The 27,731-nt window shown below is 52.6% G+C and overlaps 1 protein-coding gene across 4 annotated transcripts; it reads right to left on the reverse strand.

Annotated features, from left to right (window-relative positions):
• Positions 1-1,597: 1,597 nt before the first annotated feature.
• Positions 1,598-27,335, reverse strand: MTHFSD (methenyltetrahydrofolate synthetase domain containing). 4 transcript variants are annotated; one of them, XM_060289728.1, is made up of 9 exons: positions 27,245-27,335; positions 23,642-23,745; positions 22,815-22,928; positions 20,637-20,750; positions 17,793-17,883; positions 14,730-14,842; positions 14,393-14,518; positions 8,406-8,642; positions 1,598-8,149 (listed from the first exon to the last, which is right to left on the reverse strand). In XM_060289728.1, the coding sequence occupies exons 1-9, from the start codon at positions 27,258-27,260 to the stop codon at positions 8,084-8,086; spliced, it is 981 nt and encodes a 326-aa protein (XP_060145711.1). In that variant the 5' UTR covers positions 27,261-27,335; the 3' UTR covers positions 1,598-8,083. The 4 variants fall into 4 exon arrangements, with proteins under 4 accessions (XP_060145711.1, XP_030704981.1, XP_060145713.1 ...); XM_030849121.3 differs by having other exon boundaries at positions 1,601-8,642; XM_060289730.1 differs by lacking the exon at positions 1,598-8,149 and having other exon boundaries at positions 8,499-8,885.
• Positions 27,336-27,731: the final 396 nt, after the last annotated feature.

Here is a 27,731-nt window from a genome sequence, read left to right on the forward strand (position 1 = left end):
TCTGGGACAGTGGACCTGGTTTTCGTAGGTTCCCACCACGGACCTCCATGAGAGATCCCTTCACTTCCTTGGGCCCCTCAGTCCAACAGAGAAAAACTCAAACAAAAGATGAAGCTCAAGGAAGAGAGGCCAGCTGGGGCAGCATATGTGGCTGCGCCCTCCTGCTCTGCCTCTGGAATCTTCTGGGTACCAAGAGCTCAGAGTTCTGGGCTGTTTTAAGGAGGGAGGCCCTTGTTTAGCATCTCCCGCTGGCAAGCCACGTCCACTCACGATGGCGCACTGACTTATTGTGGGACCGAGACAAATCACGGGCCCTTAACTGTCTTGATCTCTGTGCTCTGGGGATAGGCAAGGGAAGAGGGACAACGGACTCTGCAAGTGTAAAATACCGTTCGCACGAAACACAGGACAGAGGAAGCATCTGGCACAGATTCACTTTCAGGGACACTGAGTACCCACTGCCCTCTGCCATCGGGTCAGACAAGATTCAGCGGCTGACACACCCCTGCTGACACGGGTCAACAGCACCAGGATACTTGGGGTCGGCGTGTCAACACCCTAAAGAGGCAACGTCACCAAGGCCAAGGCAACCCAAGCCCCCAGCGGAGGCAGAAGGCTGGTGCTGTTCAAGACCCCCGTGTGGGCGTGGCCACCAAGGTCCCCTCCGACTCCTACAGCACGGGCTGTCTGGGGACCCCGAAGGGTGAGCCTGTCCAGAGCGGACAGAGGCACTGGGGCCGGTGTAGACTGTGCCCTGCGGCTGATTTCCTGCAGTTCACTGTGTCAGTGGGGTGGCAGCCCAGGGAGAAACGCCGCAGCTGGACAGTGGTCTGAGGAGTAACGGTGGTGATAAGCCTCCCCAGGCTTATGTCATTAAAACCACGGCATCACACCAGGGAGGAGGCACGGGCTCCGTGAACCCTGCTGTGTCAGGGTTCACGACCACGGGGCATGCCGGGCCCGCAGATGTCCCCTGGAAAAGGAGACGACGTTTCTGCATTTGGAAATTTCCACCAAAGCCAGCCCCATAGTTTAGCACACCGTGTTTCTGGGTCCTGCTGTAACACCTTTGCGGGGTCACAGCTTGGGGTGAAGCAGGGAGGGCTGGGCCATCTCTGTCCAAATGGTCAGAAGCCTTCCCTGGGCAGAGAGCTCGGGGCAGGGGACCCTCCCTAGGAGAGGAGGCAGCCTAGCACCTGAACGGTCCCAGGGATTCCGCCCCTGGCTGTTTCTGAGGGGACAGCGCCACCTGCTGTCCACCTCGCCGTTTTTGTTGGGATAACAGCAGGGACCCACTGAGGAAAATTGATTTCACCTGAACGTGGACAGAGGCTGTGCACAGATAAACCTGATTCTGATGTTTCAGGGTCTCTGACCTTTGTTAAGGTGCAGCTGGCGTTTTTTGGGAGACAGCTAAACTAAATGAATTTAGTCTTTTCCTAATTACACAAATGATAGGGCTTATTTAAAATAAAATAAACTGTAGAAAGGTGAAAGGAAGAAAGCAAACATGGCTTCAAACCCACCCCTCGAGACAGCGTGTCGGCTCCAGGAGACGTCTCCCTGCACACACGGAGACCTGCCGACCCTGGAAAAGCAGGCGATGAGCCCAGGATTGAGACCCTGGGAGTCAGAGAGCCTGAGTCTGAGTCCCAACTCCACTGCTTCCCAACTGTGAGCTCGGGCCGGTGCCTCCCCACTATGCCTCAGCTTCCCCATCTTTAAAATGGGGGTGATGGTAGGAGAACTCCTCTCAAAGGATTAAGTGATTAGAAAATCTATGAAGGGCTTACAGGTGAAGAAACCGAGAGGGCAAGCACTCCACCTGAGGTGGCACAGCAAGGGCCCGTCGGAGCTGGATTCACTGCCAACCCTGGCAGGTGTGGCTTCAACACCACGTGCCTCCACCACTAAATCAATTGTCCCTGGTGTCCCCATGGGCCACCCTGGCTCCCAGCTACCTCGGAGGCCTGTTGGTAGTCAAGAGATGACGACGGACAGGCTTCCCCCTTGATGGTGGGGAGAGGCCCTGGGACTGAAGGTCAGCTCTGCTGTGTGACCTGAACAAGTCAGATAACCTCTGGGAGCCACAGCTTTCTCACCTAGAAAATGGGAACGTAACACCTGCTTCATGGGATTCTTCTGAGGGTTAAGTGAGTTAATCCACCCTCCGAGGCAGGCAGGGATGTTTAGTTTGCTCACAACTCAGCACTTCAGGGTCTGAGTTTATTGCTTCCAAAACATCCAAAGTGCAAAACGTCCACATTACATGGTCACATGTCAGCTCCCATTATAACTTCTGTGATTTATGGACGTCGGAAATAAAGAATTCCATTCACAAGAAGAAATCCTGCCCCACTGGAGGAACAGGAGTGTGGGTTCCGCTATTCAGAAGTCTCTGCTTGTTTGAAAGATCGCCCAGGCAGTCTCCAGTGAAAACCTAGGATGACGACAAGGCCTGGCAAAGCAAGTGGGACTCGCAGGGCAGGGCGTGGTAGGGGACAAGAGGGGCTCCGCCACGCACCGGGGAACAAGCCATCACAACTCGGTGCCTCAGCTGCCTCATCTACACGTGCAATAAAATACGGGGCCATTTCAAGCAACAGACGGAAAGCTGGCCTGGTGACCCTCAGACTGAGGGCTTCCAACAGGGGCAGCTACCTAGTGACGTGCACATCAGAACTGAAGGCAGCAGGACAGATGCAACGGAGAGTGGACAAAACCCACCACCCCCTGCCTGGAGACTCTCCTGCAGGCTCCTGAACTGAGCAGCCCCAGCCCCAGGGGTGTCTCTGCCACTAGCATGTGTGCACCTGGGGGTATCACCCCACCCTGCATCTCTCTTCTAGAAAATGACACGGTTTTGTGTGCCTCTTTCTACCTTAGGTGGCAAGGTGAAGGTGACCCACAGTGAAAGAAGACAGATAACTCTGGCCTAGTCTACAATCAGCTACAACCCGACTCCTGGCTTCACTACCAAAGCTGGGGGACTGTGGGCCAGTTACCCGTCTGTTACCTGCTTCTCTCAGAAGCGACTGTGAGGGTCAGGTGAAATCACACACTTGCGCATCTATATAATTTGTATTTCTAAATTGTATCTTCAGTAATGTGTATTTATAAGTGCATCATATAATTCACATAGTAACATTGTTATAAATGAAATTATGCCACTGATTATTAATAAAGAACAAATCACCCTCTAAACTTAAAGCAGCAGAAAGGATTCATCTCACTCCTGACTGCAATCTGGGCAGGGCGCAGTGGCAACAGCCCTTGTCTGCTCCAGGAGGCATCAGCTGAGACGCCTCACCTGGGCTTGGGGACCGACTTTCAAGGTGGCACACCCACGAGGACGGTGAGGTGGTGGTACGCACTCCTCTGCTAGGCCCCGGCCCAGGCAACTTGGGCTTCCTCACAGCGTGGGGACCAGGCTCTGAGGACAAGCGTCCCAAGAAGATGAGGGGGAAACTGCCAGGTCCTCAGCCTCCGCGTGCCAGCCAGCAGTGTACACCCAGCTGCCCTAGGGCCCAGATCCACGGGGATCTGCACAGACTCCTTCGCTCAATGGGGCTGTTGAATAACCTTGGGCCAACACTTCACAACTTCCACAGCATTTTAAACAGCTCAATAAATTTGAGCCATTACCATCAGGAGTGAAGACAGAAGCCAACCCAGCTGAGGTCGGCACCCCACTCTCAGCTGCAGAACAGCTGGGGGCTCAGGTAGGCAGCGCCCGTTAAAGAATACTGCGGGAGGTGACTGTAAATTCACCTACACACCAATCTCTTCTTCCTGCTTTTATGTATGGAGTTTTGTGTCAGATTTATCTTGAAGACAGACTTCCCCAGGATAGCCCTGCCCCACCCCACCCCCTAAAAAAACCCATTTTGAAAATGACTAGAGAGTCCACACTGTCTACTGTATTTGGAACATTGGTTGGGGTTAGATCCAGATACAGGGGAAGTGAGGTTAGCAATACCCATTCAGCTCTTTCTGCTGAGTGCAGGGGGTGTGAGAGGCAGAAGTGAAGTTTTGGAAGAGTCCTCTGCAAGCCAGGTGCTTCCTGGGAGCCTGTGGGGGGGAGGCAGGTGGTGAGAGGTGGCAATGCTCCCCAGGAAAACGAGGTGAAGGGAAGGATCCTCAGTTTTGCTCCTCCGGCAAAAAGGCAGAAAGCTTCACCTCATGGCGATCGTCTGGCCCCAGTTCCTTAAAATCCAGGGCAAAGCCTTCTCAGGCTTGGCTAGGAAGGGCGCTGGGATGGATTGTTGATGTCTGCTGTGGGTGTGGGTGTGGACGGAGAGCTGGATTTGCCTCATGTTTACCATCCCTGGACCCGATTACTGTTTCTTTTTAAATGTTGCTCTCATCTGACATTTTATCTTCTCGCCAATATCTCTTCACCAAACATAAACTCTTTTGTGGTTTTAGCTACACGGGCTCTCTTTTCTTGGGTAGTTTTATTCTCAGCCTTTTCTATTTGCAGTCTTGTGTCATCGTGTTTCTTTCTCCTCATGCGGCATCTGGGGGAGGTCTGTGTGCGTCGCTGGATGGGAACCAGGAAGGCCAAATGATGGCCGAAGGACAATGGGAGGGCAGACCTACAGAACCCCTCCCCTAAGAGTCTAGGAGGGCTGGCTCCCACACGCCCTGGCTGCTTAGGGGCTGCTGGCTGGGTTGGGGAGGGTGGGGTGTGAACAGCGCTATCCCTGCTCCTCTGCTGGTAGAGGAAGTACAGTCAACCCTTGGTATCTGTGGGGGACTGTTTCCAGGAGCCTCCGTAGATACCAAAATCCACCGATGCTCAAGTCGTTTATATCCAGTTGTGTAATACAGTCGGCCCTCCACATCCATGGGTTCCACATCCAGGACTCAGTATTTGCAGTTGGGTGAACCCACGGTTGGTGCAGAACCCGCAGGTGTTGAGGGCCAACCGTAATGCAGAGAAGCCGGCAGGGTTCCTGGGGCAGAGGCCAGGGTCCAAGTACCCGCTTTACCTCTGCCTGGGTCTGGAGCCCCGAACAAGCCCATTGCACTTTCTGAGAGCAGCTGTTTCCATTTGTAACAGTCACCCAGTCCAGAGGCCGATTTTAGAAGTAGGAGACACATGTTGTAAAGCTTATTTATCTTAACATTCCCCAAACGACTTAAGTAATACTAAATAAAATCATTTATGCATAGTGACAAATTTTAGAAAAGAACACACAGAAATTTCGATGCTTAAAAACACTGGTGAATGCCGTCGCTTGGAGAAGCGTCCCGCAGACAGCTCATCCTGGACGGCTCGTTTGGATTCCATACCCGCCAAACCCTGACATTCCAGGAGAGGACCAGGAATAAGTTCCTCCTTAAATTCAGGGCCCCGCCCATCCTTTACTAACCCAACATTAGAAAACATTCTTTTATTATTTCCAAATTCCTTCATTTTTATGTTTAGATATTTAATTAGCCTGGAATTTACTTTTACGTGTGGTATGACTTAGAAGTAAATCCAAGCTGCTTTATTCACCCTTCAAAACAACAAATCTAGAGGAGGTCCTATCCCTATGCCCACTCACAGTTGAGCACGTGGAAGTTCAGACAGGAGGTACCAGGCAGCAGCAACACTGATGCTCTCGGCCGAACCTGTGTGATTCTGAAGCTCATGCTGTTAATCCTAGCTACGTTTTACAACTGCACAGAGGAGAGACTGGACGTAAATCAGAGGCAGTGTCAAGGCTGCTTAAGTGGTGGAGTGAGGGGTGACACTCTTTGTACGTCTGCTATCCCCAAATTTCCAGAATGGATAAGTTTACTTTTATAAACAGAAAAAATCTAAGTGACGGTGAGCAGTGAGCCTTAAAAGAAACAGAACGTTACAACCGTTCAGGCCCTAGAAACAAACATGCTCAACCCTCTCTTTGTAAAGATGAGGACGCCAATGCCCGGAGAGGCTCCATGACTTGCCGACAACATAGGAACCGTCAGCAGACACAGTGAAGCCCCAGGGCCAGCGCTCGCCATGCAGAGTTGAGGGTGGCAGGAATCTCCTCGCATCTGCAAGCAAAACTGCAGCGCCACTCAGGAAAACACAAGACGCGACCCACGAATCGTGACGAATCCACTTAAAAGGGGTTCATACAGTCTCAGCAACTTGTCAAGCACTCAGTTTCCATTACTTTCTAATATGCGAACTATACAATTATGATGCTGACAAATACTCAAGAACTCTGAGAACGAAAAGCAGGGTCCCTGAGGGCCCCTCCTGGCGGCGCTGAGAACTGCGGCTCTGGGGCTGCCCGAGGCGAATGGAGGGGAGGCGCGCAGGTGACACATCTGGAGGGCTTGTATTTCAGGCCCTTGGTCCTAGTTTCCCTCATACTAACCTACTGTCCACAAATATAAAAAAATGATGAATGCATTCAGATCATCTGTGTATCAATACATCTGGATTATTTCAGCTGAAAGTGACAGAAAACCCAGCACTCTGGCTCAACCCGGAGGGATCATCCCTGATGGGCACAACTCAACAGTCTAAGGTGCTGGCGCCAGACTCACCAGACACCGGCCCCCAGGGCTGAGGCCCGGACCCAGCCTCCCCCTTGGCTCTGACGGAGCCCTTCCCATTTGCATTGCTCCTGAGTTGCTCTGTATCAGCAGGTGGTTCTCACGGCTGGGGCTGGGGCACAGTGGGGAGTAAAGGCAGGGACAGACTCACTTCCTGCCCTCCTGTAGCACTACTCCAACGGTAGCAAGTCAAGGATAGAAACATCAACCAAAACTGAACAAGAACATGCCAAAGACAGGAGGCATTCTGGAAAAAAACGGGAAAACCAACCGGAACGGAGCAAGGAGTTCAGATATCAGGTCGCTACTCTGGACTGGGCGGTCAGTCAGCCTGGGATGGCCAAGCTGAACACAAGTGACAAAACGAAACCAGCCAAGGGACAGGGGTTGGGCAGAGAAAGAGTGAGCCCAGAGGCCCTACGGCCTGGACTGCCCTGTGTTAAGATATTCTACCCCCTGGGTTTGCTCATGTCAATGTGGAGTCTGCATTTAACCGAGCAAATCTAAGGATCAATTCTCTTTCCAAAGTCTCCACCGCATTTTCACTGTAAAACCAATGAGAAAATGCTTTTTCAAAGGGAGACTGAGAGCCTTGAGAACCTTATCTTCAAAGTGCAGGCAAGGCCTGCCCCTTGAGGCATAATAATGGGTTTAAAACATGCTCAGTAAGACCCTCTGGTGGAAAAATAAAAATGCCCCGTGCATATACATTTGAAAAAAAAAATGAGATCTCCACTTAAATGCTCATCTTGACTTTTCACCCAGGATCACTGCAAAAGCACTTCCGTTTAGAAAGCACAGTTCGGCCAAAATCCAGCTTGATTTCCAGGAACAGAGAAATGGAGGGACAGAAAACATACGACAGTGGACAAATGAGTGTGTGAGCATGTGTCTGGCCTCGTCCGTGACGTCGGCTGGGACAACTCACTGACAGCCAGGATTTCCTAGACACAGGCTCCCTGCTGTTCAGGGGCAGCTGGCCGAGAGCAGAGGTGTTCACCCCGGGGGAGGAGCCTGGCTGGAAAGGTAAGGAGGGGACAGAGGTGAGACCACACAGCCGAGGGTCCACGTCAGATTGGCCTCCATCTCCGACACCAGGACTGAGGTGTGACAAGCAGTCTGTACCCAGGGGACTGAACCACCTGGCTTCTGCAAGCTGAGCGCATCTTTTCCCTTCTAGCAGTGCCAGGCCAAGGAGCCAGGAACACAAGGATATCTTCTTGTTCTGAGCCGCCACGCCTCTGCAGCTGGTCCTCTGTCCACCTTCTCTTAATCTCCCACGCCTCTCAAGTTCAAAACACAGACTCCCCTAAACTGCAGTCAGCATTTACTCCAACTTGTTTATTGCCCACTCGGTCCCCTAAACCAAGACACCAGCAGGGCTGAGACACCCAGCAGGCTGAAGGCCCAGGATAAGCCAAAGCCTGAACATGGACCTTTCTGCCTTCAGAAGATGGGAAGCATATTACGGTTGACTTCCCTGCTCCTCAGGAGACACCAGGCAGCAGCTGAAGCTCTGACTTCCGGGAGAGGACTGAACTCAAGGCAGCTCGTGCAGCACAGCTCCACCACATCCCGCTGTGCCGGGTCCTGAAGCTCGCCGGGGCTGGAGCGGGATGTTGTCACGGGTCAGGGTGCGGCTCTCCAGTGCGGCCGCCCGCCGGGCCACTGGCCCCCTGATGCCTGGCCAGCGCCACCCTCACTGTGTTGGCGCCCAGACAGAAGCCCTGCAAGCGGGAGATGGCCTGCCAGGCCTCGGCCGGGTCCCGGTAGTGGAGGAAGGCCCCGCGCTGCGGCCCCTACCAAGTGAGCCGTGAGGGCGCCGCGCCCCGTGCGCTGAGGGCTCGCTTCAGCTCACTCACCCGGGCGTCCCAGGGGAGGTTCCCAACGTAAACAGTGCTGGAAGGCACATCGTCCCCCTGCCAGGAGCCCGATTCCAGCGAGGGCAGCTCCCGCGGGCTTCTGACGGTGCTCAGGGCGGCCCGGGCACGCGGCAGGCCCCGGTGTGTGTCCCGAAGGGTGACGTCCTTCCCGGCCTGCTCCTCTCGGCAGCGCAGGCTTCTGAGGACTGGCATTTTCCCCATCATCTCACAGCTGATCTGAAAAAGCAAGGCAGTTCCAGATTCTTGAGGTGTCCAAAAGGGACCATGACTTGGTGACAAGGGAGGAGAAAGCAGTCACTCAGGGGCCTCTGCCCCACATGCTCGTGGAAGCCTCCGTCCACTCAGGCCAGCCATCTCCATCTGCCATTCTGCGTCTGCCAGACAGGCCGTGGCCGCTGCAGGAACCGGACGGCTTTCTCCATCTTCCTGGGGGCCCAGAGGGCAGCCAACCACGGCTTCCTGCGCAGAAGGCGAAGAGCTAGGGGCTTCCCCGGCGGCCCAGTGGTTGGGACTTGGCCTTCCAAGGCAGGGGGTGTGGATGTGACATGCCTCACCGCCAAAAAACCAAAACATAAAAGAGAAGCAATACTGTAACAAATTCAATAAGGACTTTAAGTTCACATCAAAAAAAAAAATCTTAAAAGAAAAAAGGGGAGGAGCTAAGATCACTGGTATGAGGGTTACAGGGTCACAGATGGCAACCGCCCTGGGGACCCCAGGATAATGGGGCGGTTTCTGCTTCCACACCCGTCTCCTCCCCAACCTACGCCTTTGGGTGGGAGGAGGTCTTTAATGGGGCCGTGGGGATCTCCTTCTCAGCCTCCCCCCACCCCCCACCTCGCACCCCTTAATTAAGGGCCAAACCCATCCAGACCTCCGGGAAAAAGCACAGACAAGGCGAATGTGAAACAGAATGCTACATGGAGAACACTTTCTAGCAAAGGGTGATCAGGCTACAAAATAACGAATCCCACATACAATGTTACATCTCAAAGAGAAAGACTTTTACACAAAAGACACTTTTGGCTTTTTGGTCAAATTGATCAGCAAGTGTTTCCTGAGCACCCATGGCAATGGCGGTGACAGAAGCGCCCCAGTACTCGAGGTGAAGCCTGAACAGGACACCCACGGCTCCGTCCTGTGGGGCAGGGGCACTGGGGGCTGAGCCTGGGCAGAAGTGCTTCATGTCTCTTAAGGAATCCCAAGGCAGAAATGAAATAGAAAGCCATGCTTAGTTCTTTTCAATAATTCATTCTTTAGAGATGCTTTCTGTCTTCTGTTTGGGGCACAAAGCATGTAAATGATCAGTCACCAAGGGAATTCCCTGGCAGTCCAGTGGTTAGGACTCCATGATTCCACCGCTGAGGGCATGGGTTCAATCCCTGGTTGGGGAACTAAGATCCCACACAGCTGTGCAGCGTGGCAGGAAAAAAAAAAAAAAAAATCAGTCACCAAGAGGCAAGCAATGGTCCAAGCACGGGCTTCCCACAGATGTGGGTCCATCAGAACACAGATCAGCACACAAGGCAGACAGCTGTAACTTTTCTACAAAAATAGTTCAACTAGCACCAGTGTTCTCAATATATTCAGAAGCCTATGTAACTTAGGGCAATGGTTCTTATCCTTGTCAGGGTGTCAGGGACCCTGGAGAGAAGCTGGGGTTCCCTCCCAAGAAGGGCTCCACCACAAGTCTCTGTACAATTTCCCAGCACTTGTTCCCGGACCTACAATCCGCAAGAGGCACACAGGTCCCAGGTTGAGAATCAACGGGATCAGAATAAGATTTAAAGAAACACGAACACCTAAGCACGGCACGTATCTTCTCGCAAACCTGCAGGCTGCTAACCCTCACCAACTTCGTCCTGGTCGTCTCTCCCAGTGCTGTGCAGATGACGCTCTCCCCCGCAGCAAAGCCCTGCCTGGGGGTCAGAGCTCTCCCCAGCCGGATGCTGCCCTTGTCCCCGGCACAGCCAAGTCAGGAGCCTTGCGGGGGCACCCGACCACTCGGGTCTTCAGAACAGAGCACACTCTTAGCGCAAAGAAAAACTCCCTCCTTCTCATGTTTCCCATTGTTCAGATACAAAGAGAGAAACAAAAACCACGTCTATGCCTCGGAGACACCCACAAGACGGAGCCACTCTTCCTGATCAAAGGGAATCTTCCTCCACTTGACCCTCTGCCATCTCCTGAACTGACTCATCTGCAGGTGGTTAAACTCACAGACCAGTCCTCCAGAGGCTCCAGTTCCCAAAGAATCCCAAAGACAATGCGAGTCAGGCCAACCCAACTCCCTGCCACGTCCCTCGTCTGCCTTCGTAAGGAGTTCACATTCTTGCATTCTTTCAAAGTACCTAGGAGCAGACTTAAACTGGTCATAATTAGATTCTTGGGGACTTCTTAAGTTACTGGATCTAGCATTGAGAAAGAATGATCAAATTTAAAACTGTAATTACAATCAGAGAAAAAGTGTGACTATGTCCTTGTATGAGAGAACTAAACGTTACCCCAGTCCAAGCACCAGCAGCGGGAGCCACCAGGCCACACCTCCTGGGAAACACCGTGCATCCGCTGGGCCCACTGTGGCCAGATGAGCACCCCTGAAGTGCCCAGTGGACCCACAGGGCTGCCTCAGGCAGAGGTGCGTGTTCTCATGAAGCCTGACCCACGGGGTGAGGCTCCACGCTCAGGCAGCAGACATCCACCCTAAAACGTGTGTGAAGCAAACACGCATCCTTCTGTGCACGTCCCCGGGAGCTACCTGATCCCAAGCTGGCGCACATGCAAACTGCAATCAGCTGCAGGATAAGGAAAGCCTGCCAGCACACACTGTGAACTGAGCCCACAGCACCGCCACGCTGGCAAACACCAAGGCATCTTTGGAAACAGAAACAGAAACGCGAGGCTTTTACGTAAAACTGCTCGTCCTGAGAGCGGTATGTCCTTTGGAACAACAAAGCCCAGTGTCAGCTCCCTCTCCACGCCACTCCCACCCCGCGAGCTCTAAAGGACAAACCTCCCTGACCATGAGGGGGCCTCTGCCACTTTCCCAGCCATTTGCCACCTATGTGCTCCTCACGGGATGGCGTAGGTTGATGGTGGCCCTACAGCCAACAAGCTTCTGAGAGCCGAGTGGACGGGCTGGACACCCACACGGGACCCACACCGCAGCTCTCTATTTTTCCTGGCTGGCAATTAGGAACATTTGTTAGGTTTTGTCTACTTGCCATGTGAAATGGAAGATTTTGCTTGTTAATCAAGCAAAAAAATGTATGCCCTTCTGTAACTAATCATACCATTTAAAAAGCAAGTGTAAAGCAAAATTGATTTTTTCTGTGCGCTACGATCCCTTTTTGCTGAAGCATGCAGACGGCAGTCATTTCTAAATATATGTTCCCTTTAGAGATTAAATTAAACCTGTCCCCTAGAAATGCTCGCTTAGCCCAATACAATCAGAAATCTGACTCTCGACGCATCTGCTGCCAGCCCAAGAAGAAGACACTTGGCTCTGACCTCCCTCCGCCACACGCCGGGCTACACTCTGGGATAAATTGCTTTTCTTTCTGGTTCTCACTTCACTTGACCAGAAGATAAGGTGCTGGGGAGGGATGATCTCATTCTATAACGCCAGGATGTGCTGGAGCAGCTGCTGGCAAAGTTAAACAGAAACACCAGAAGTATTTCTAATGAGAACTACAACTTCCATAAAAATCACGTTAGTCTCTTGCAAGACTTAGAAGGTGGGTCGAGGAGACCCACTGTCTGAAGTGACTGGAGCTGGAAACAGAGTCCATATCAGATCAGTCTATTGGCTGGGGCAGTACTCACATTTCTTGAGAAGCTGGAGCAAAGGCTGGAAAATCAGATGCTGTACAGTCTTTGCGTATTAAGAATGAGTTAAAAAAAAAAAGCATCACATTCGGTACCTATTTCAAAACATTGCATCTGGGAGGGCTACAGTGTTTAGAAAAAAAGGGGACTCCAGATATTCCAATGATAAAGACAAGAGGCAAATTCCTAGAGTCTGATCCCTACATGACGAGTCTCTGGGTAGAGCATCACAGAAGGATTTACCGGTATGTGCCAAACAAAGAGCCACCCTGAAACGGCACTGAGCTGCCCCCACCACCTCCTCAAATCTTCAGCGCAGGGCTTCCCTGGGGGCGCAGTGGTTGGGAGTCCGCCTGCCGATGCAGGGGACCCGGGTTCGTGCCCCGGTCCGGGAAGATCCCACACGCCGCGGAGCGGCTGGGCCCGTGAGCTACGGCCGCTGGGCCTGAGCGTCTGGAGCCTGTGCTCCATGGCGGGAGAGGCCACAACAGTGAGAGGCCCGCGTACCGCAAAAACAAACAAACAAAAATCTTCAGTGGAATTAGGGACTTTGTCCCCAAAGTCAATGAAAACGCACTCTGGCTGCACACAGAGCAAGCCCAAGACAGAAACCCCAGGGGCTGGAGAGAGTCCTTGCCTTCACAGGACCCATCGCTCTGCATTGCAGAACTGAGAACACAGGACCCAAAGTAAGAAATGGCCTTTTACAAGCTAGGGACTCTTGCCAAGGCCTCACTAAGCATGAGCATCCTTCGGGAAGAGGGAAGAGGATGAGTAAGCCAACATCCCGATCAGCAGGCTGACATGTCTCAGGAAGCTGTGGTTGAACTTGGTTTCCTTTCATCTCAGAGGGATTATATTCATCTAACACAACTGATAACCTAATTTGTTGCTTTCTTTGTATTTTTCTTGTTAAAATCTGCAGACTGTAACCACGGCTATTCTCCAAGGCAACCAACTCTCTCTCCCCGGAGAGGCCCCCAGAATCCTCCCAGCCTGAGCTGCAGCTGGCCCTCAGCTATGAAGTGCTGGCCCCAGGGCATCTGCAGCCTCGCTGTGGCCGCGCCTGTGATGTATCCTCCCCAGACCGCGTGCTCACCTCTGAGCACAGCCACCTCGCTCCCACGGCCTGAATGCCAGTCGCCATTCAAAGGGAGGCTGTGGGCCTGAATTCTGGGGAAGCCCAAGTTCTAACTGTCCCGAGAGACGCTTTCATAGTCGTGAAGGATGCTGCGCCTTCTCCCCGGTGCTCAGGGTGCACGTGGACTGCCCCACACCCCAGCTCAGGGTCTCATGTGCTCCCCTCTGCTCTCCTCAGGGGCTCTCCTGGCAGGAGCGCGGGCATCTGTGGGGAAGCCCTCAGGCTGCCGTGAGAGCACAGGGCTCATCCTCGGAGGGGAGGTGGATGCTGCTGACTCCCAGGCCCCCAGGAAGGAGGCCTTCCAGCTCTGGATGACTCAGGTTTAAGGAATGTGAAACAGGGACAAACATGCTAAGCTGACCAGGAGTTTCAATGCAAACAGAGCACAACTTCTCCAGTTTTCTCAGTAATTCTGGCTATTTACCAGCAGATGGCATCAAAACCCACAGGTTGGCTTCTGGGGTCAAACTCCAATTGCAGACCACTCTGCGGTCCATGCCACTGCCTGTTCTGGAGATGCAAGTCACCACGGCATCAGCTTATGAAGGCTTTGGGTACTGCCTCCTACCCAATTCGGTTCTGCATGGAGATGCAGACAGCAGTAAGAAAATCTGGGTTTGCAAAAGGACAGACTGATGATTAGGACCATGCAGAGCTGGGACGGCAGAAGACAGCTCTTAGCAGTGAAAGCCAGCGGGCAAACAGACTCAAGGCATCAGCTCTCCTAGTTGAGTTGGTCACTTCCCGCTGCCTAGAGCTGGTGTCGTGTAGAGACCTTGAACCCTGCCTGCTCGTCAGAACCAGCAGGTTTGCAAAGTAGATGCTCCAGCCCATGCTTGGAGACCGTGATTCAGAAGCAGAAATGTTCAGAAACTCGTGGGTGACTCTAATGCACAGCCATGCAGGCCTGGGGACAGCCGCCATGCCAGACAGAGAACACAGGGAAAGAGGAGGTGCCTATAAGCCACGGGCCTCGCTCCACAGCACGGTGACCCACCTTGGACCACACGATTCCTGTTGGCTTGGGGCGCTCACACCCCGTGGTGATGACTCGAGTTGGAGTGAGAATATAGTCCACGGTGAGGTCGTGATCCTCAAGGAGTGTTTCAGGTATGTCGACAACCTGGTCAAACAGAAGCGGGTGAAGGAGCGGACAGGGATACGGCCCCAGCTGTGTTGGCTGCACCGCTGGGTGGAAGTATGATGTCCCCCAAACCCATCATGGGCAAGGCCGAGCTGCCACACCAGGCGAATCCAGCCTGGCTGAGCGACGCCATGCCCGACACGGCATGGAGGGAAGGCGGACACCCTGCTGGCCTGTTCCCAGGAAGCACCTGGCAGTCGTGGACGATGGTGACCACTGGCGTCCCCTGGCTGACCGCTCCCATCGACACCATCATGGCGTATTCAAGGTCGGCATAGCCTTCTCCCTTCCCAATTCTCCAGCCTAAGAACAACGCAGAGAATCAATGTCTCTGTGGGGTCTGGGGAACCATGCAGGATTACGTTTCTCATCGTGGACTCAGAGGCGTTACAGAGGAAGAGCCACACACAGCGGTTCACACACAGTGAAGTGAGCGTGGAGCCTTCTCAACACAGACCTCTCCTTTACCAAGGAAACTGCGCTTGCATTTATGGGAGCTTTACGTCTACAAGTAGTGAAACAGTAGTTTTTAAAAACACTAAGGACAAATTCCTACTAAAGGCAAATCTTTTTCATCATGGAGCGAAAGCAGGAAGTCTAAATCAGGGACGTGGCTGTGAGACAGCACAGCCTTGCCTTGTAAAAGCACTACGGACTCACCCAGCGCAGCCCCACAGCTTGGAAGGAGGCGGTTTAAGCAGCACTAGTGCTATTTTCAAATTCACAAATGCGGCACAAGAAAAGGGTTCATCCTCTGAGGCTGAAGGACAAGCGAAGCAGGAGAAAAGAACGCAGAACAGCGGACAGGGGACGTTAGCACGCTGCCAGCTCCCCACAGAGTCCAGCTACTCTGCTCGGCAGGACGCCCAGGCCAGCCGGGAGCTCTGACTTCTGTGTAACGTCAGCATCGTCAGCAAGCGTGTACGCGCCATCACTCACACGTCCTGTAAGATTCAGCCCTGACTGAGCTCCTTTTACAATGAAAAGCCTTCAACCGGGCACACTAAGAAGCAAGAGGAAGACAATTCAATAGCAGAACAGCAAAGGGTACAAAGAGTCCAGAGAGAGACGGGCGGACGGACAGTGAACACAGGAGAAATGTTCAAGCTCACCCAAACCAGATGCAAATGAAGAGGCGACTCAAATACCACTGTTCACTATCAGACGCAGAAACTGAGGTGGGATAATTCTAGTTATTCACAGAAGAGGGAGAGAGGCACGCAGAGGGGTGGGGATGTGAGGTGGGCACACTTTCTGGTGGGTAATTTGGCAACATCCATCAGGATTTAAAAACCCTTTGGTCCGGCAATTCCTCTCCTAGGAATCACCCCACAGGTGGTCCTCAAAGGTACCCCTAGAGCATACGATAAGACGACACCTCATTCTGGCGGTATTTGCAAGGGAAAGACCGAAACAAACACTGGAGATAACTTAAATATATATCAGTCAGGGCTGATGGACAGGAGGAGGCTGAGCTCTGTGCTGACGGGCAGAGCCCTTGGAGACACAGACGCAGCAGCAGCAGCGCACAACGCACTGTCAGTGCGGAAACAGAACCAGGATGAACGTGCAGCCCACACACAGAACACTCGAGATGCCTGTATCTCACACCACACAAGCTGATACTTCTGTGGGCATCAGGGGACAGGCAGAGGGAAAGTGGCCAGGCAACGCTTTCTGTGCTATCCACCTTTTTTAAACACATGCATGGTGATTTTGTTGTTTTAATTAGGGGGTTATCTAAACAGTGACAGTTACAAAACATTGTTTTCTTTTTCATACATCCTGAATTAAAAAGAAAACTCCTGACGTCCTTTTAAAAGAAGAAATCGTTGCTAACTTCCCATTGCCAAAAGAGTACAGCCCAGTTCCCGGCATCTGGCCTCTGGTCTCTGGAAGGACAGCCCCAGACACTAGAGGGCCGTGCTACATGACCACGGCACTCCCTCTCCCCGTCCTGCCCCGCCTGCCTCAAACACACCTGGCACGCAGGAGCCAACCCTGAGGCCTCTTCTGAGGTCACCGTGCTCCAAGCTGGCGAGTCCCTCCTCTGAGCCTGCCTACGTCCACCCCGGCTTCTGTTTCCAGCACTGAGCACATCGTATTGTAGCTCAGCTCTCATGTCTGCTCCACCCACCCACTGAGGACCCACAGCAGAGTCCACTCAGTGCCGGCCTGGCATGTGGCACACAGTGGGCACACGTGTGCTCACATGTACCCGTCCCTGAGGACACAGGTAAAGCATCTATCTGTAACTGTGAATACAAGGCAAACAAGGAATAAAGACCTGTAACATGTCACTCCTAAGCATCTCACACAGTAGCTCAGAGCAGGAGCTGGGAAAAGAGTAAGTTTAAGGTGATGGTATTAAAGGCCAACATTTAAAACACGACACTCAGGGTTCAGAACGAATGATTTAGAGCACTGCTCGCCAACTGTTTATTCGGAACCTCTACTGAAGGAAGAACTTGGCTTTGGCCGACTAACTTCCAAAGGGAGATCTGAGGATGAGCATCTCAGGACATTCTGTTGGCGGGAAGGGAGGAGAGAGAAGGCTTTCCTGGTGAGGGTGGGGGGTCCCAATCACACCACACGAGCGCAGCTCTGCAATGTGCTCATCCTGCTGCAGAATCAGCAGCTCGTTTCCAACAGCACCCAGCTGGGCCTGGGGCAGAGCAGGGCAGAGAGGAAAAGGCCCTAGGGAACCCCAGAGATGAGTCCTGAGGGCGGCTCAGCCCAGGGCAGAGGCTGGCATAGTGACCCACCCTGTCCCTGCTCATAGGCTTGCGGGGTGAAGCTCCAGGCCTCAGAGGCAGCCTCAGGACACCCCGCACTGTCCAGGAGGCTGCTGCTTCACAACAAAAAAGAGCTTCAGAACCCAACGTTTCTCCACTTACTGGAGGCTCTCCAAAAACAACTATTTACTGACGCACTGCAAATAAGTTCAGCTCCAGTTCCAGTTAACTTAAGAACAGAGGGGAAATCTTTCACACCTGAAGAGAGATTATCTCACTTTATTTTTCCTGTTATGAAAAGTGAAAATGCTGTAAAGGTGTTGAGTGGGACTGAGAGTGGGAGGGACCGAGTTAATTCTTCAAAACGAGTGATAGACGCAGTGGTTATGCACGCCAGGCACGCGTCCAGAAAGCTGAAATCACTCACCATCAACGTCTGAAAGGCGACCGGAGCGCTGGGGTAACAGCAGGCTGCAGGGTAAGTGGTCACATCCGAGAGTTTCTGTTCTTAATCTTACCTTTTTCAGAAACAGCCACGGACCCCACGACCACTAAGTCCACAAGGACCCTGGAATCCAAGCCCACGGGAGTGCTGTAGTTCCTCACACCCTGCGGACAGACACGCGGCCTGAAAGCTCCCTGGCAGAGAGGCCACCCGTCTCATAACCCGCGGGGAGATGCACTCAGGGTCTGAACAGCCTCCCGAGGGAAGCACGTGTACCACCCCACAGCAAACACGCAGCATCATGGAAGCAGCAGCTCAGGAAAACCATGGATCAGAACCATTTTAAGACAATTCCCCACAATTCTTCCCCAGGAAAGACATCAGGAGGAACTGACAGCACAATGACTAGGATATTCATTTCATAATGTTCAACAAATCATTTTCCTCCAAGAGGCAGGAGAGCCCAGTGATTAGAATACAGGCTCGGGAGTCACAAGAAACCGGGTCCAGGTCCCTCTCCGCTGTGGCCTCAGCAGGAGGAAACTCTCTGAGCTTCAGCCTCTTCCTCTGTAAGACAGGGACACCAGCCCTGCCTCGTCCGACATGTTGGAATGAAATGACAGAGCGCAGGTAAAGCGTCTAGCATGTAAGACATGGCCATTAAGCGTGTGTGACATATTAGTTCACTGTGAAACGCTGGAGGCCTCGCTCTGCGTGAACAGCTGGTCACTCCTAACATATTAATTATTCAACCAAAGAGCACCCAAAGCACACCCACTTATGCTGACTAATGGCGGCCTGGTGCAAAGCACAGGGAGGCTCCTGTGGCCATGACTCTGATAACGGGCGACAGGGGAATCTCGGAAACCAGAGGAGGGTGCTGCACGGCCCAGCACCCGGCAGCAGCGGTCGCTGGATGTGGTACGGTGCCCAGTCGACAAGCACGTGACAAGTCCCTATAGGACCGGTACCATGATTGGGGCCTCCCAGCCATCAAACCGCAGTCATCGGCCCGCAGTGCCCACTGCAGGAAAGCGTGTCCTTCGTTAAGCTCACAGCGGCCATGCAGGCAGGTCTCTTGCCCACGGCCCATGTCCTCAAGCCTGTTTCGGGGCGCTTGGTGCCTGGCAGCCTTGGGGAGCACGCACCTGCCTGGGGTTTTCTGTGTTGTAACCTGTCAGGCCCCCTCTTCTCTCGGGGGCTCAGCCTCACCTGCTCAGTCTGACCAGACACAGCGTGAGCAACCAGGAGTCACCCTGACTCTCCAAGATCCTGTTCTATTCAACCAAGAGTCACCGGATGGGCAGAGGGACTTATGAGGCAGTTAACAGACCTTTCTGCCTGCCCCCTGGGGTGGTTACCAGAACACTCCTGAGTCAGAGTAAATACAAAGACCACGATGGCACACACAGGTGGCTGGGGTGTGGCCGTGGCAGGGGGCTGAGGGACAGACTCAGAGTTTTATCTGCCATGAAGTAAGCCTACATCACAGTCTCCTACAGTGACACGCACGGTGGCGGCATTTCACCACTAAGCTTTGGCAACCTAAATAATAATCGTACTAAATTTGCATCTGCGTTAGACGTGGCTTTAAGAGTCTCTCTCTCTCCTTTGCCATTTTTCCTCTGCCACAAAGAAAACAAAAATCTTTGGTTTTTTCTACCCGCGCTCTGTCATTCTGAGGTTCATGGCCCTGGATCTCTGATTTCCATCCGGTATCTCATGATGTAACAGAGCCCAAACACAGTTCAATCTGTATGCAAGCTCAGTTGTGAGAGCTGGTCTGGCTTTACCCTGGCCAGGACCAGCCAGTGCCGGCACCTCACAGGGCCTCCTGGCAACGAGCCCCATGTCGGTCACCCTTCGGAGGGGAGTGGGATGCTGTTAAGGGTGACACAGACCACTACACCAGCACCACGGCCATGTCTGACCTGGACCTCAACACGTGGAAAGGGGCTGCTCTTACTGTCCGGAACCTACCAATTATAACAGATCACATTCCCTGCCAGCTTGCGGAAGTATGGGCTCAGATCTGTGGCCACAACCACCAACTGCAAAGGATCACGGGGTGGCCACTTTGAACATTGACCAGAACCACGGTTATCTCTTATTTTTCTGCATTTATTTTCCCTTTGTTCTTTTTCCTACATGTATTTTATTATCTTACTTTATTATATATATTTTTGTATGCCACATCGAATTCTATTTTTGCAATAAGACAGGTTATCAATAAATAACGATAAAGCATTCACTTTTTATACACTAGACTTAAGTGGAAAATCCCTTTTTAAAAGGAATATCTTGATGCCCTATTTCTTCTTCCCACCGGATTAGGAATCAAATGACCTGGGGTCAACTCTAGAACTCTGAAAAGTCACCAGATTCTATTTCTTCATCTCTAAAATACTAGACAAATTCCATTATAAGGCAGTCTAATGTGACATTTACACACTGGTTTTATGGCATCGTGAGGTAGTGAAGAAAATCATACTGCTAAATCACTAAAGCCATTATTACTTTAGCACTTGCTGAGGCAATTTCCAATTGAACATATTTTGGAAATTCTACCCCGCGTCCCCATTTGCTCTGGTGGCATCTGAGAAAATGCTACAGGGCACTGAACAGCATCAAAAGTTAACACCAGAGGGCGCCAGAGTACTGAAAACTGGCTTTCCCTTTTCTTAATTAACGGGGGAATTTACTATTTCTCAGCTTAGTGCAAGAGAAAAACCGAGTTACAGGCAGTTCTTCTGCTTGGCTCCTGCAATGACGAGATTGCTGAACACTTCACGTCACTCTTCATTTGGCTTTGCTAAACACAGATTTCAGCTCTGGCGCATTTACACTGTTCTAACTCACCAGAAGCCACGGCTGAGAACGGCTCTTCCCTGTGGCCGGTGTTGCTTTTCACACTTACCTGAGAGGTGGCACATTTTCTCAAGATGTCTTTAGTTGCCCCGGGGGGTGGTGTGATCTTATTAAACAACCCCGTTCTCAGTCGTGGTGTTGGAACCAACAATGTTTTTTTGCTCTTTTAAAAGAAAAGACAATCAATAAATTACAAAATTTAAGATGGGAACTTTCTTGTGTATACTTTTAACATTTCAGGAACAGAAGCAAATTACTATTACCTGCATTTTGGGGTGTGTGCCAAGGAGATGAGTTGCTTTGCAAACCCAAGTGAATAATACAGGGGGCCCATTTTACTTAAAGCAGCTGCACTACCCCGCCTCAGAATAAAGGGGCAGGAGGTTTGTAAAACTCGCTGACCCAACTCTACTTGCCATTCACAATGCTTACAGGTGAAAATGACCATGCAAATCCTGACGACCTTCCTGGGCCTTCTGCTCCCAGCATTAAGCACTATCCAGGTACAGGGATGTTTTATCTTGAAGCTGGCATTACACAGCCACATTAAAAACATTACCCCGTCAAGCACTTGTATCTAGTTTGCTGCTCAATAAATCACAGTCTGAGAGATCAGTGCTCATTACAATTAGTATTTTATATTGACCTGTGTTGATAACCGTCTTCTTCTATTTAGTTCTCAAATACCTACTGCGAGCCCCAGGGCAGGGGTTTTCAAAGTGGGGGCCCCTGGCCAGCAGCATCAGCAGCCCCTGGACACCTGTCAGAAGTGATCAGAAGCCCCGTGGGGCCCAGCAACCTGCTTTAACAAGCCCAGCCGGTAATCCTGACACGCAAGAAAGTTGGAGAAACAAGGCCCAAGGACAGCGCTGCAGAGTATTCAGGGGTGGGCCATGAGGCAATCATAAAATTTATAAACTCCTTCATGTAAAAAATCACATGTTTTACTTTTTGTGCAGGAGATGACAGCCTGAGACCAACAAAAGACCTATAAAAACACAGTCTGGCTTATTAAAAAAAGGTTTTCAACCCCGAGAAGAGTATTTCAGCAAAAGTAACGAGTACGTGCTGCTCTCCTTTTGAGTGTGACAGAGGTGGTGGTTTTATTTGCAGTCTCCAGATCCTGGTATACTGCACACTACTCTGATCACCCCTCGGCTGTACACCAGAGTGCCCCGGGGAGCTCTGAGCCTCAGCAAAGTACAGTTCCACTCGAGCCTGACTCAGAAGCGGACACTGGCAAGAGTCTCCAGAGCTCCTCAGGGGTGCTGACTTACAGCCAGTGTGCTCAGGCCCAGGGATCTCAAAGCTCCATCAGGGCGTTTACTATGAACAGGTTCTAGAACCGAATAAAGGTCTGGGGTCAAGCCTGGGAAGCTGTGCCCCCAGGTGTGATCTGCGGCCGTAGGCATCACGCTGCCCCTGCCTGCCGAGGTATGCACTTTCCCACACAGGATGAAACGCGCCCGCAGAGCGAGGATTCTCAGGAGTTGTAGGGAAACTGAGTCACCACCCGAGGCCTGGTGGCATACAGCAGAATCCCACAGACCCCGCACTGCCACACGCAGCACTATACTCACTGTAAACGGTGTTTTGTTTCGGCAAAACAACATCATCCATTACTTTAAATGAGTGATGTTATCTGAATTTTACTGCTTTTATAGTTTGGTTTATATGTAATTTACATGTTTACTTTGGTTTTACAGTCGCATAAGATCCTGAGCCTTATAATTTATAGCAAGTTTTATGTTTATACTTATTAAATTATAATAAATTGAAGCAACCCTGGGGGAATTTTTCCCCTTGAAAAGGGGCCTATTATATCTACGTTAAGAAACACTGTTCTAAGTCATATATTTTGGGGACTCATTTCTCAGATCTCTTACTCATGGGTTATCAAGTTTCGAAGAATTATAGTATTACAAATGTAGCAGATGAAATATATTGTAATCGTTCGCTTCTGGAGAGGTACATTAGAATTGGGATGCCTCAAAGTCATGGTTTCAAAGTCTTTTCTCTTTTAATTCAGAGATGTTCAGGACTTCTAGACCGACAGACAAGGGAAGAGCTCTGGACCGTCCTGGAAAAAACAACTCCAAGGACACATTCTGCACTGGAGGGAGTCAGAAGCACCATCTTTCCAAATGTGGGACTGTGCACATTTGCCAGCCCCCTGGGGAAGTGGGCCGCTCAGTAGCCAGGGCTCAGGCTCAGGGAATGGGATTACCTGCAGCGCCAGCAGCCGGACGCCTTCCAGCGGTTTATCAGGGTCCACTTTAACCTCCTGCGTTCTGGCAAAAACCGCGAGGTCTTTGATGTTTTGGCAAGCCAGATAAGAGCCCTGGTTAGGCAGATAGACAGAGGTGCACTTACGTTGAGGACGAAGAAGCGGGCATTTTTCTGGGGTGCGTCAGGGTTGACTTTAATGGTTCTGGCCATTTTGAACGCCTGCAAACGTGGGAAATGCTCAGCGGCCCGAGAAGCACCCTGTTTTTAAATGCAAGTGCACGTTACTAAGAGGCCACCACCCTGGGCCACCCTCAGCCTGATGCTCCAGCATCTCCCCCAGACAGGCCCGGGGGCCGATTCTGAGACCAGGTCTGGGGTCACCCGAGAAATGTCTAAGGAAGCAGCCAGGTAGAAAGGGCTGAGAAGCCAGCCTCGCTGGCTGGGGCTCCCTCTCAGAGCACGTCACTCCTTAGGAACCAACTGTGTGAAAAGGCACCACAACCATCGAATGCTTCCAGCCAGGAGAAATATTTCACTCTGTACCAAACGGGGAACAGTAGCCTTAGCACCTCCTCATGGCAAGACGCGACCCACCCACCAACCCTGCACAGAAAGGCACGAGGTGCTCGAGAGTGAAGGTTAAGTAACATGATGAAGGACATCTCAAAGCATAAAAACACCCCGGCCAGCTGGTTCAGATTTCACACCACTCACTGTTCACCGAGTTCAAATCCACCGTGAAGCAGGAAGGTAACTGTATTACCACTGTTACTCATCTAGGGGTATCCTGCTTTCACTGTGAATGCTCCAGGAATGCTTCAGTACCTTGAAGTTGGGAATCCTGTGATGAACAGGCCGGGGGAAATCAGCTAGATTTCGTGCCTCCATGTAGTCCCAAATCTGCTCACGAATGTCCTGTTTGGAAACACCTATGGCAGTAAAGGGTGTGACTGATAAACCCACAGACAGGAAGCCCACAGCGCAGCAGTCCCAGGGCCCAGCGCTCGCCCGCTCCCGCTGCACCCCCAGCTCTGCCCCGCCAGACAGAACCTAGGGCTTCTGATCCCTACGTCGAAAAACTAGGGTCAGTGGTAAGTTTCTCCACCTCAATAAACTGCTATAGTCCAAACACAGTGTAAATGCAACGTAACCCAAGTGTTAATTAAGCCAGTTCTATGAACCTGTAGCGGCGGGAGAACAGACGCAAGCCAAGCCATGGACCCAGGCATTCCTAACCCCTCACGCGGAGATACCAGTTCTGCTAAGTCTCTGCGATCTCAGTCTCAGTCTATCGGTCTTGAGACGGCTGTGATTACTTCACTCCTGCTGTAAGTCCTTTTCGCTTCTCTTAGACCTAAGCGACTCGTAACCCAGCTACTATTCTGCATTCCAACTACAGCCCCCTTCATTGTGGGACTCTTTATTCCAGACCTCGCTTTGGTAATGGATTAGGCAACAAATATTCCTTAAGGACGTGACTGGGAAAGTCCTAAGAAAATCCACACCAACCACGTGCCCCTCCTGGAATGGAGAACCATGAAAAGCAGTTTCCAGTTAAGCAGGAAAAAATAAAATCAGCACATGCATATAAACAATTTTAAGATAGTCACTGAATTTTTGTTTTCCTTTGTCCGAAAGGATATCCCTGCACTCATACAGAAGTCTGTTTCAAATCACTTTGGAGTGACGGGGCACCTCTCATCACCCAGGCAGGAAACAGGGGCAGGTTCAACCTCTCAAGTCCTCAGTCTCCCCTGCTGGAGTGGAGGCTGCTCAAAAGTGACACAAGGGAGCAGCCCAGAGAGCTGGGAGCCAGCGCCCTGGGGGGTGGGATGTGGCTGGCAGCTGGCTTCTAGCCATAAACATTTAGCAATTGTGTGGCTTTGAGTCTTGTGAATCAATTACATTGTAAAAGCTTAATTCTTTTGTAAATGGAGCTTTAAAACATACAAAGGCATCTATAATGAAGAGCCTCTCTCCTCCCGGTCTGCTGAGTACCGGGTCCCTTCCCCCAAGGCAATCAGTGCACCAATTTGTTCTAGTGAATTCTTCCCCAGGCATCTCAGACTTCTCCCTGGAGACACTCCATTCTCGCCCTCATCCTCCTTCCCTAAGAGGGTGTGCTATACATGCAGCTACATATACTGCTTTCAACTCTGCTATTTACGTACTGTCCTGCAGACTGGTCCATACGGTATGCAAAAGCACCCTCATCCTTTTCTGCAGCTGCCCAGTTTTCCACGATGGGGGCAGGTCAAATTTTACTCAAGACTGATGGACAACAGGTGGCTCCCACCTTGTTACTGGCGTGTGCCTCACAGCCCCTGCCCCTCTTACAGCCATTTGCTAAACCCCTACGTGTAGTTTTAAGGTGTTCAGGGCCAGAGCCAAAGGTTTCCACTGCTTATGCCCACAGGCTAGACACAGACTCCCCTGCAACCGCAGCCACGCCAGGCCCTTCACAGCCAGGCCCCAGAGCCTCCTGGACTTCCTGCCAACACTGCTGGTGCCTCTTGACCCCAGCTGTGCTTCTGAACCACTGCAGAAATCAAGAATGCAGACTCGAGTGTACACGCATCTCCACGGACGCAGGCCAAGGCTACGCTACTGCTGGCCTGGGTAGGGCCATGCAGGCAGTTTCCAGCACTTGGCTTGCTCTTTCCTGCTGGGAGCTCTGCATTTGCTGGTCTCTGCTGGAAAGTCTGTTCTACTCCCTGTCCCTCAGGCAAACCCTCACTCTTCAAGGCCCAGCTTCGGCACCACCTCCAGGAAGTCTCCCCTCCATGCTGTTCCAGTGGCCCGAGGATCCCTGGCACAGGGTGTGGAATGAGTTGCAAAGCTCTGCCGGCCACTTCAGCCTCATCTCCTGTCACTCTCACATCGAATTCAAAAAGTGGCCCAACCATGTCGGCCCCTAGCCCCACACACCTGTCCCCCTGTCTTTTTCAGGCCTTTGTACCTCCTCCCCTCCCCTCCCCTCCCAGGTTCTCCCCTTCCTGTCCCTTCAGGCCTAGCTGAGACGCCACCTCTCCCAGAAAGTATTCTGAGTGCTGGGTCACAGACAGACGTCCCTCCTTTAGGACCCTCCCCCGTTGAGGAACCCAGAGCACGCTCACTGCTTGTTTTTTCCAACAAAAACCATTACATCGACACAACTATTAAAAGGCTACTATATTTATCACTTTCACTAACAACCCAGACATCCAATGATATCCCCAACACTGTGCACAGTGCTGTGTGGGACACAAGAGATGTAGGCATTGGGGCCCTTACTCCACAGTCAATAAATCACAAACATCCCAGTGACTCCCATTTAGAAAGCACTGGGCTAATCGCAAGGGGAGGGAGAGAACAAAAGGGCAGGTTCTTGCCCTTGGGAAGTTACCAAAACATGGGAAATAATTAGAATAATAAAAGGCGACATATATTAATGTGAGAAATGCATGAACCCTGTTCGTAACTGCCCAACAGGTCAGCCTGGGTCTCGTTCCTTCCATCTCTAGCCCTGAGGTCACTCCTGGCATCTCCAAAGGTCTTTGTCACCATCCCACTGAACTATCGGCACCTGTTCACTGTGCTGTTTCCACGCTACCCAGACAGTAAGGGAGGAGGGGATTTATTCACGGTTGTCGAACCGGGCTTTAACAGACCCTGGGGCGCCAACGGCCTTGGTAACACCTTTGCCAGGCAATTCTGCAATGAGTAACCAAAGCTCAGGGGCTCTGGGGCGAGCCTCCCCGAGGCCTAGGGAAGGGCCTGGGACAGCCTAGGTCTCGGAAACCATCCGTTAAGAGGTCTGTGACGCAGCACCCCAGCGTTTAGGTTAAACTGGCTTCCAGTCGTGCCCCCGCCAGCAGCTGTGAGCCTCCGTTTCTCCTGCTGTAAAGAGGACGGGATACGGGAGACACATCTCTCGGGGACGCACGGACAGTACCACGTACCCAGAAGATGGCCTCCCTTCCTCTTCCCACCTGCTCCACTGACAGTGTCGGGTATCCGGGTCCCAACCCGCCGCAGGTTCGACCCTGCACCCGGCTCCGACCCCTCTGAGACCCCGCCCGCCCCTCCACGTCCCGTCTGCCCAATCCCCGGGGACCCCCTCCGCGTCCCCGCGCGTCTCTCAGCGGCCCCTCCGCGTCCCCGCCCGTCTCTCAGCGGCCCCTCCGCGTCCCCGGCCGTCTCTCAGCGGCCCCTCCGCGTCCCCGCCCGTCTCTCAGCGGCCCCTCCGCGTCCCCGCCCGTCTCTCAGCGGCCCCTCCGCGTCCCCGCCCGTCTCTCAGCGGCCCCTCCGCGTCCCCGCCCGTCTCTCAGTGGCCCCTCCGCGTCCCCGGCCCGCCTCTCAGCGGCCCCTCCGCGTCCACGCCCGTCTCTCAGTGGCCCCTCCGCGTCCCCGCCCGTCTCTCAGGTGGTCCCTCCAGCGGCCCCTCACCCGCCCTCGGCTCCATGGCGACGCCGTCAGTGCGCGACACCTCACCCAGCGGAGTCCGGCACGAAGTGACGACACCTGCGCGCGCCCTCCAAGCGCCTGCGCACTGGCCTGGGGTGGGGGTGGGGGCGGTGGCGTAGCCGCGGAGGCCTGGTGGGAACGTTCCGCGGCGCGCATGCGTATGCGGCTCCGCGGGCCTTGCGAAGGGAAGTGGGCGTGGGGCCTGAGGGTTTGTTCTCTGAGCGGGCCAAGCACAGAGGCCCTGCTCCGACGCGCGTTTGCCGGGCGCTGGGGAGCTACCGAGTGAACAACCCCTGGCCTGTCGGAGCCCACTGCCAATTCAAACACAGCTACCTCCTGTTCTATTCCCCAGAGGCCCCCTACTCCGGGAAGCCGGCCTGGATTGCTCCTCCATGCCGCGATCCCTCTCCTGTGAGACCCTACAAACGTTAAATGCCACAGTTTATTTTCTGTTTCCTGACTTCCCCCT

This window comes from Globicephala melas, chromosome 19 (genome assembly GCF_963455315.2).
Source record: "Globicephala melas chromosome 19, mGloMel1.2, whole genome shotgun sequence".
Classification (NCBI taxonomy): Eukaryota; Metazoa; Chordata; class Mammalia; order Artiodactyla; family Delphinidae; genus Globicephala; species Globicephala melas.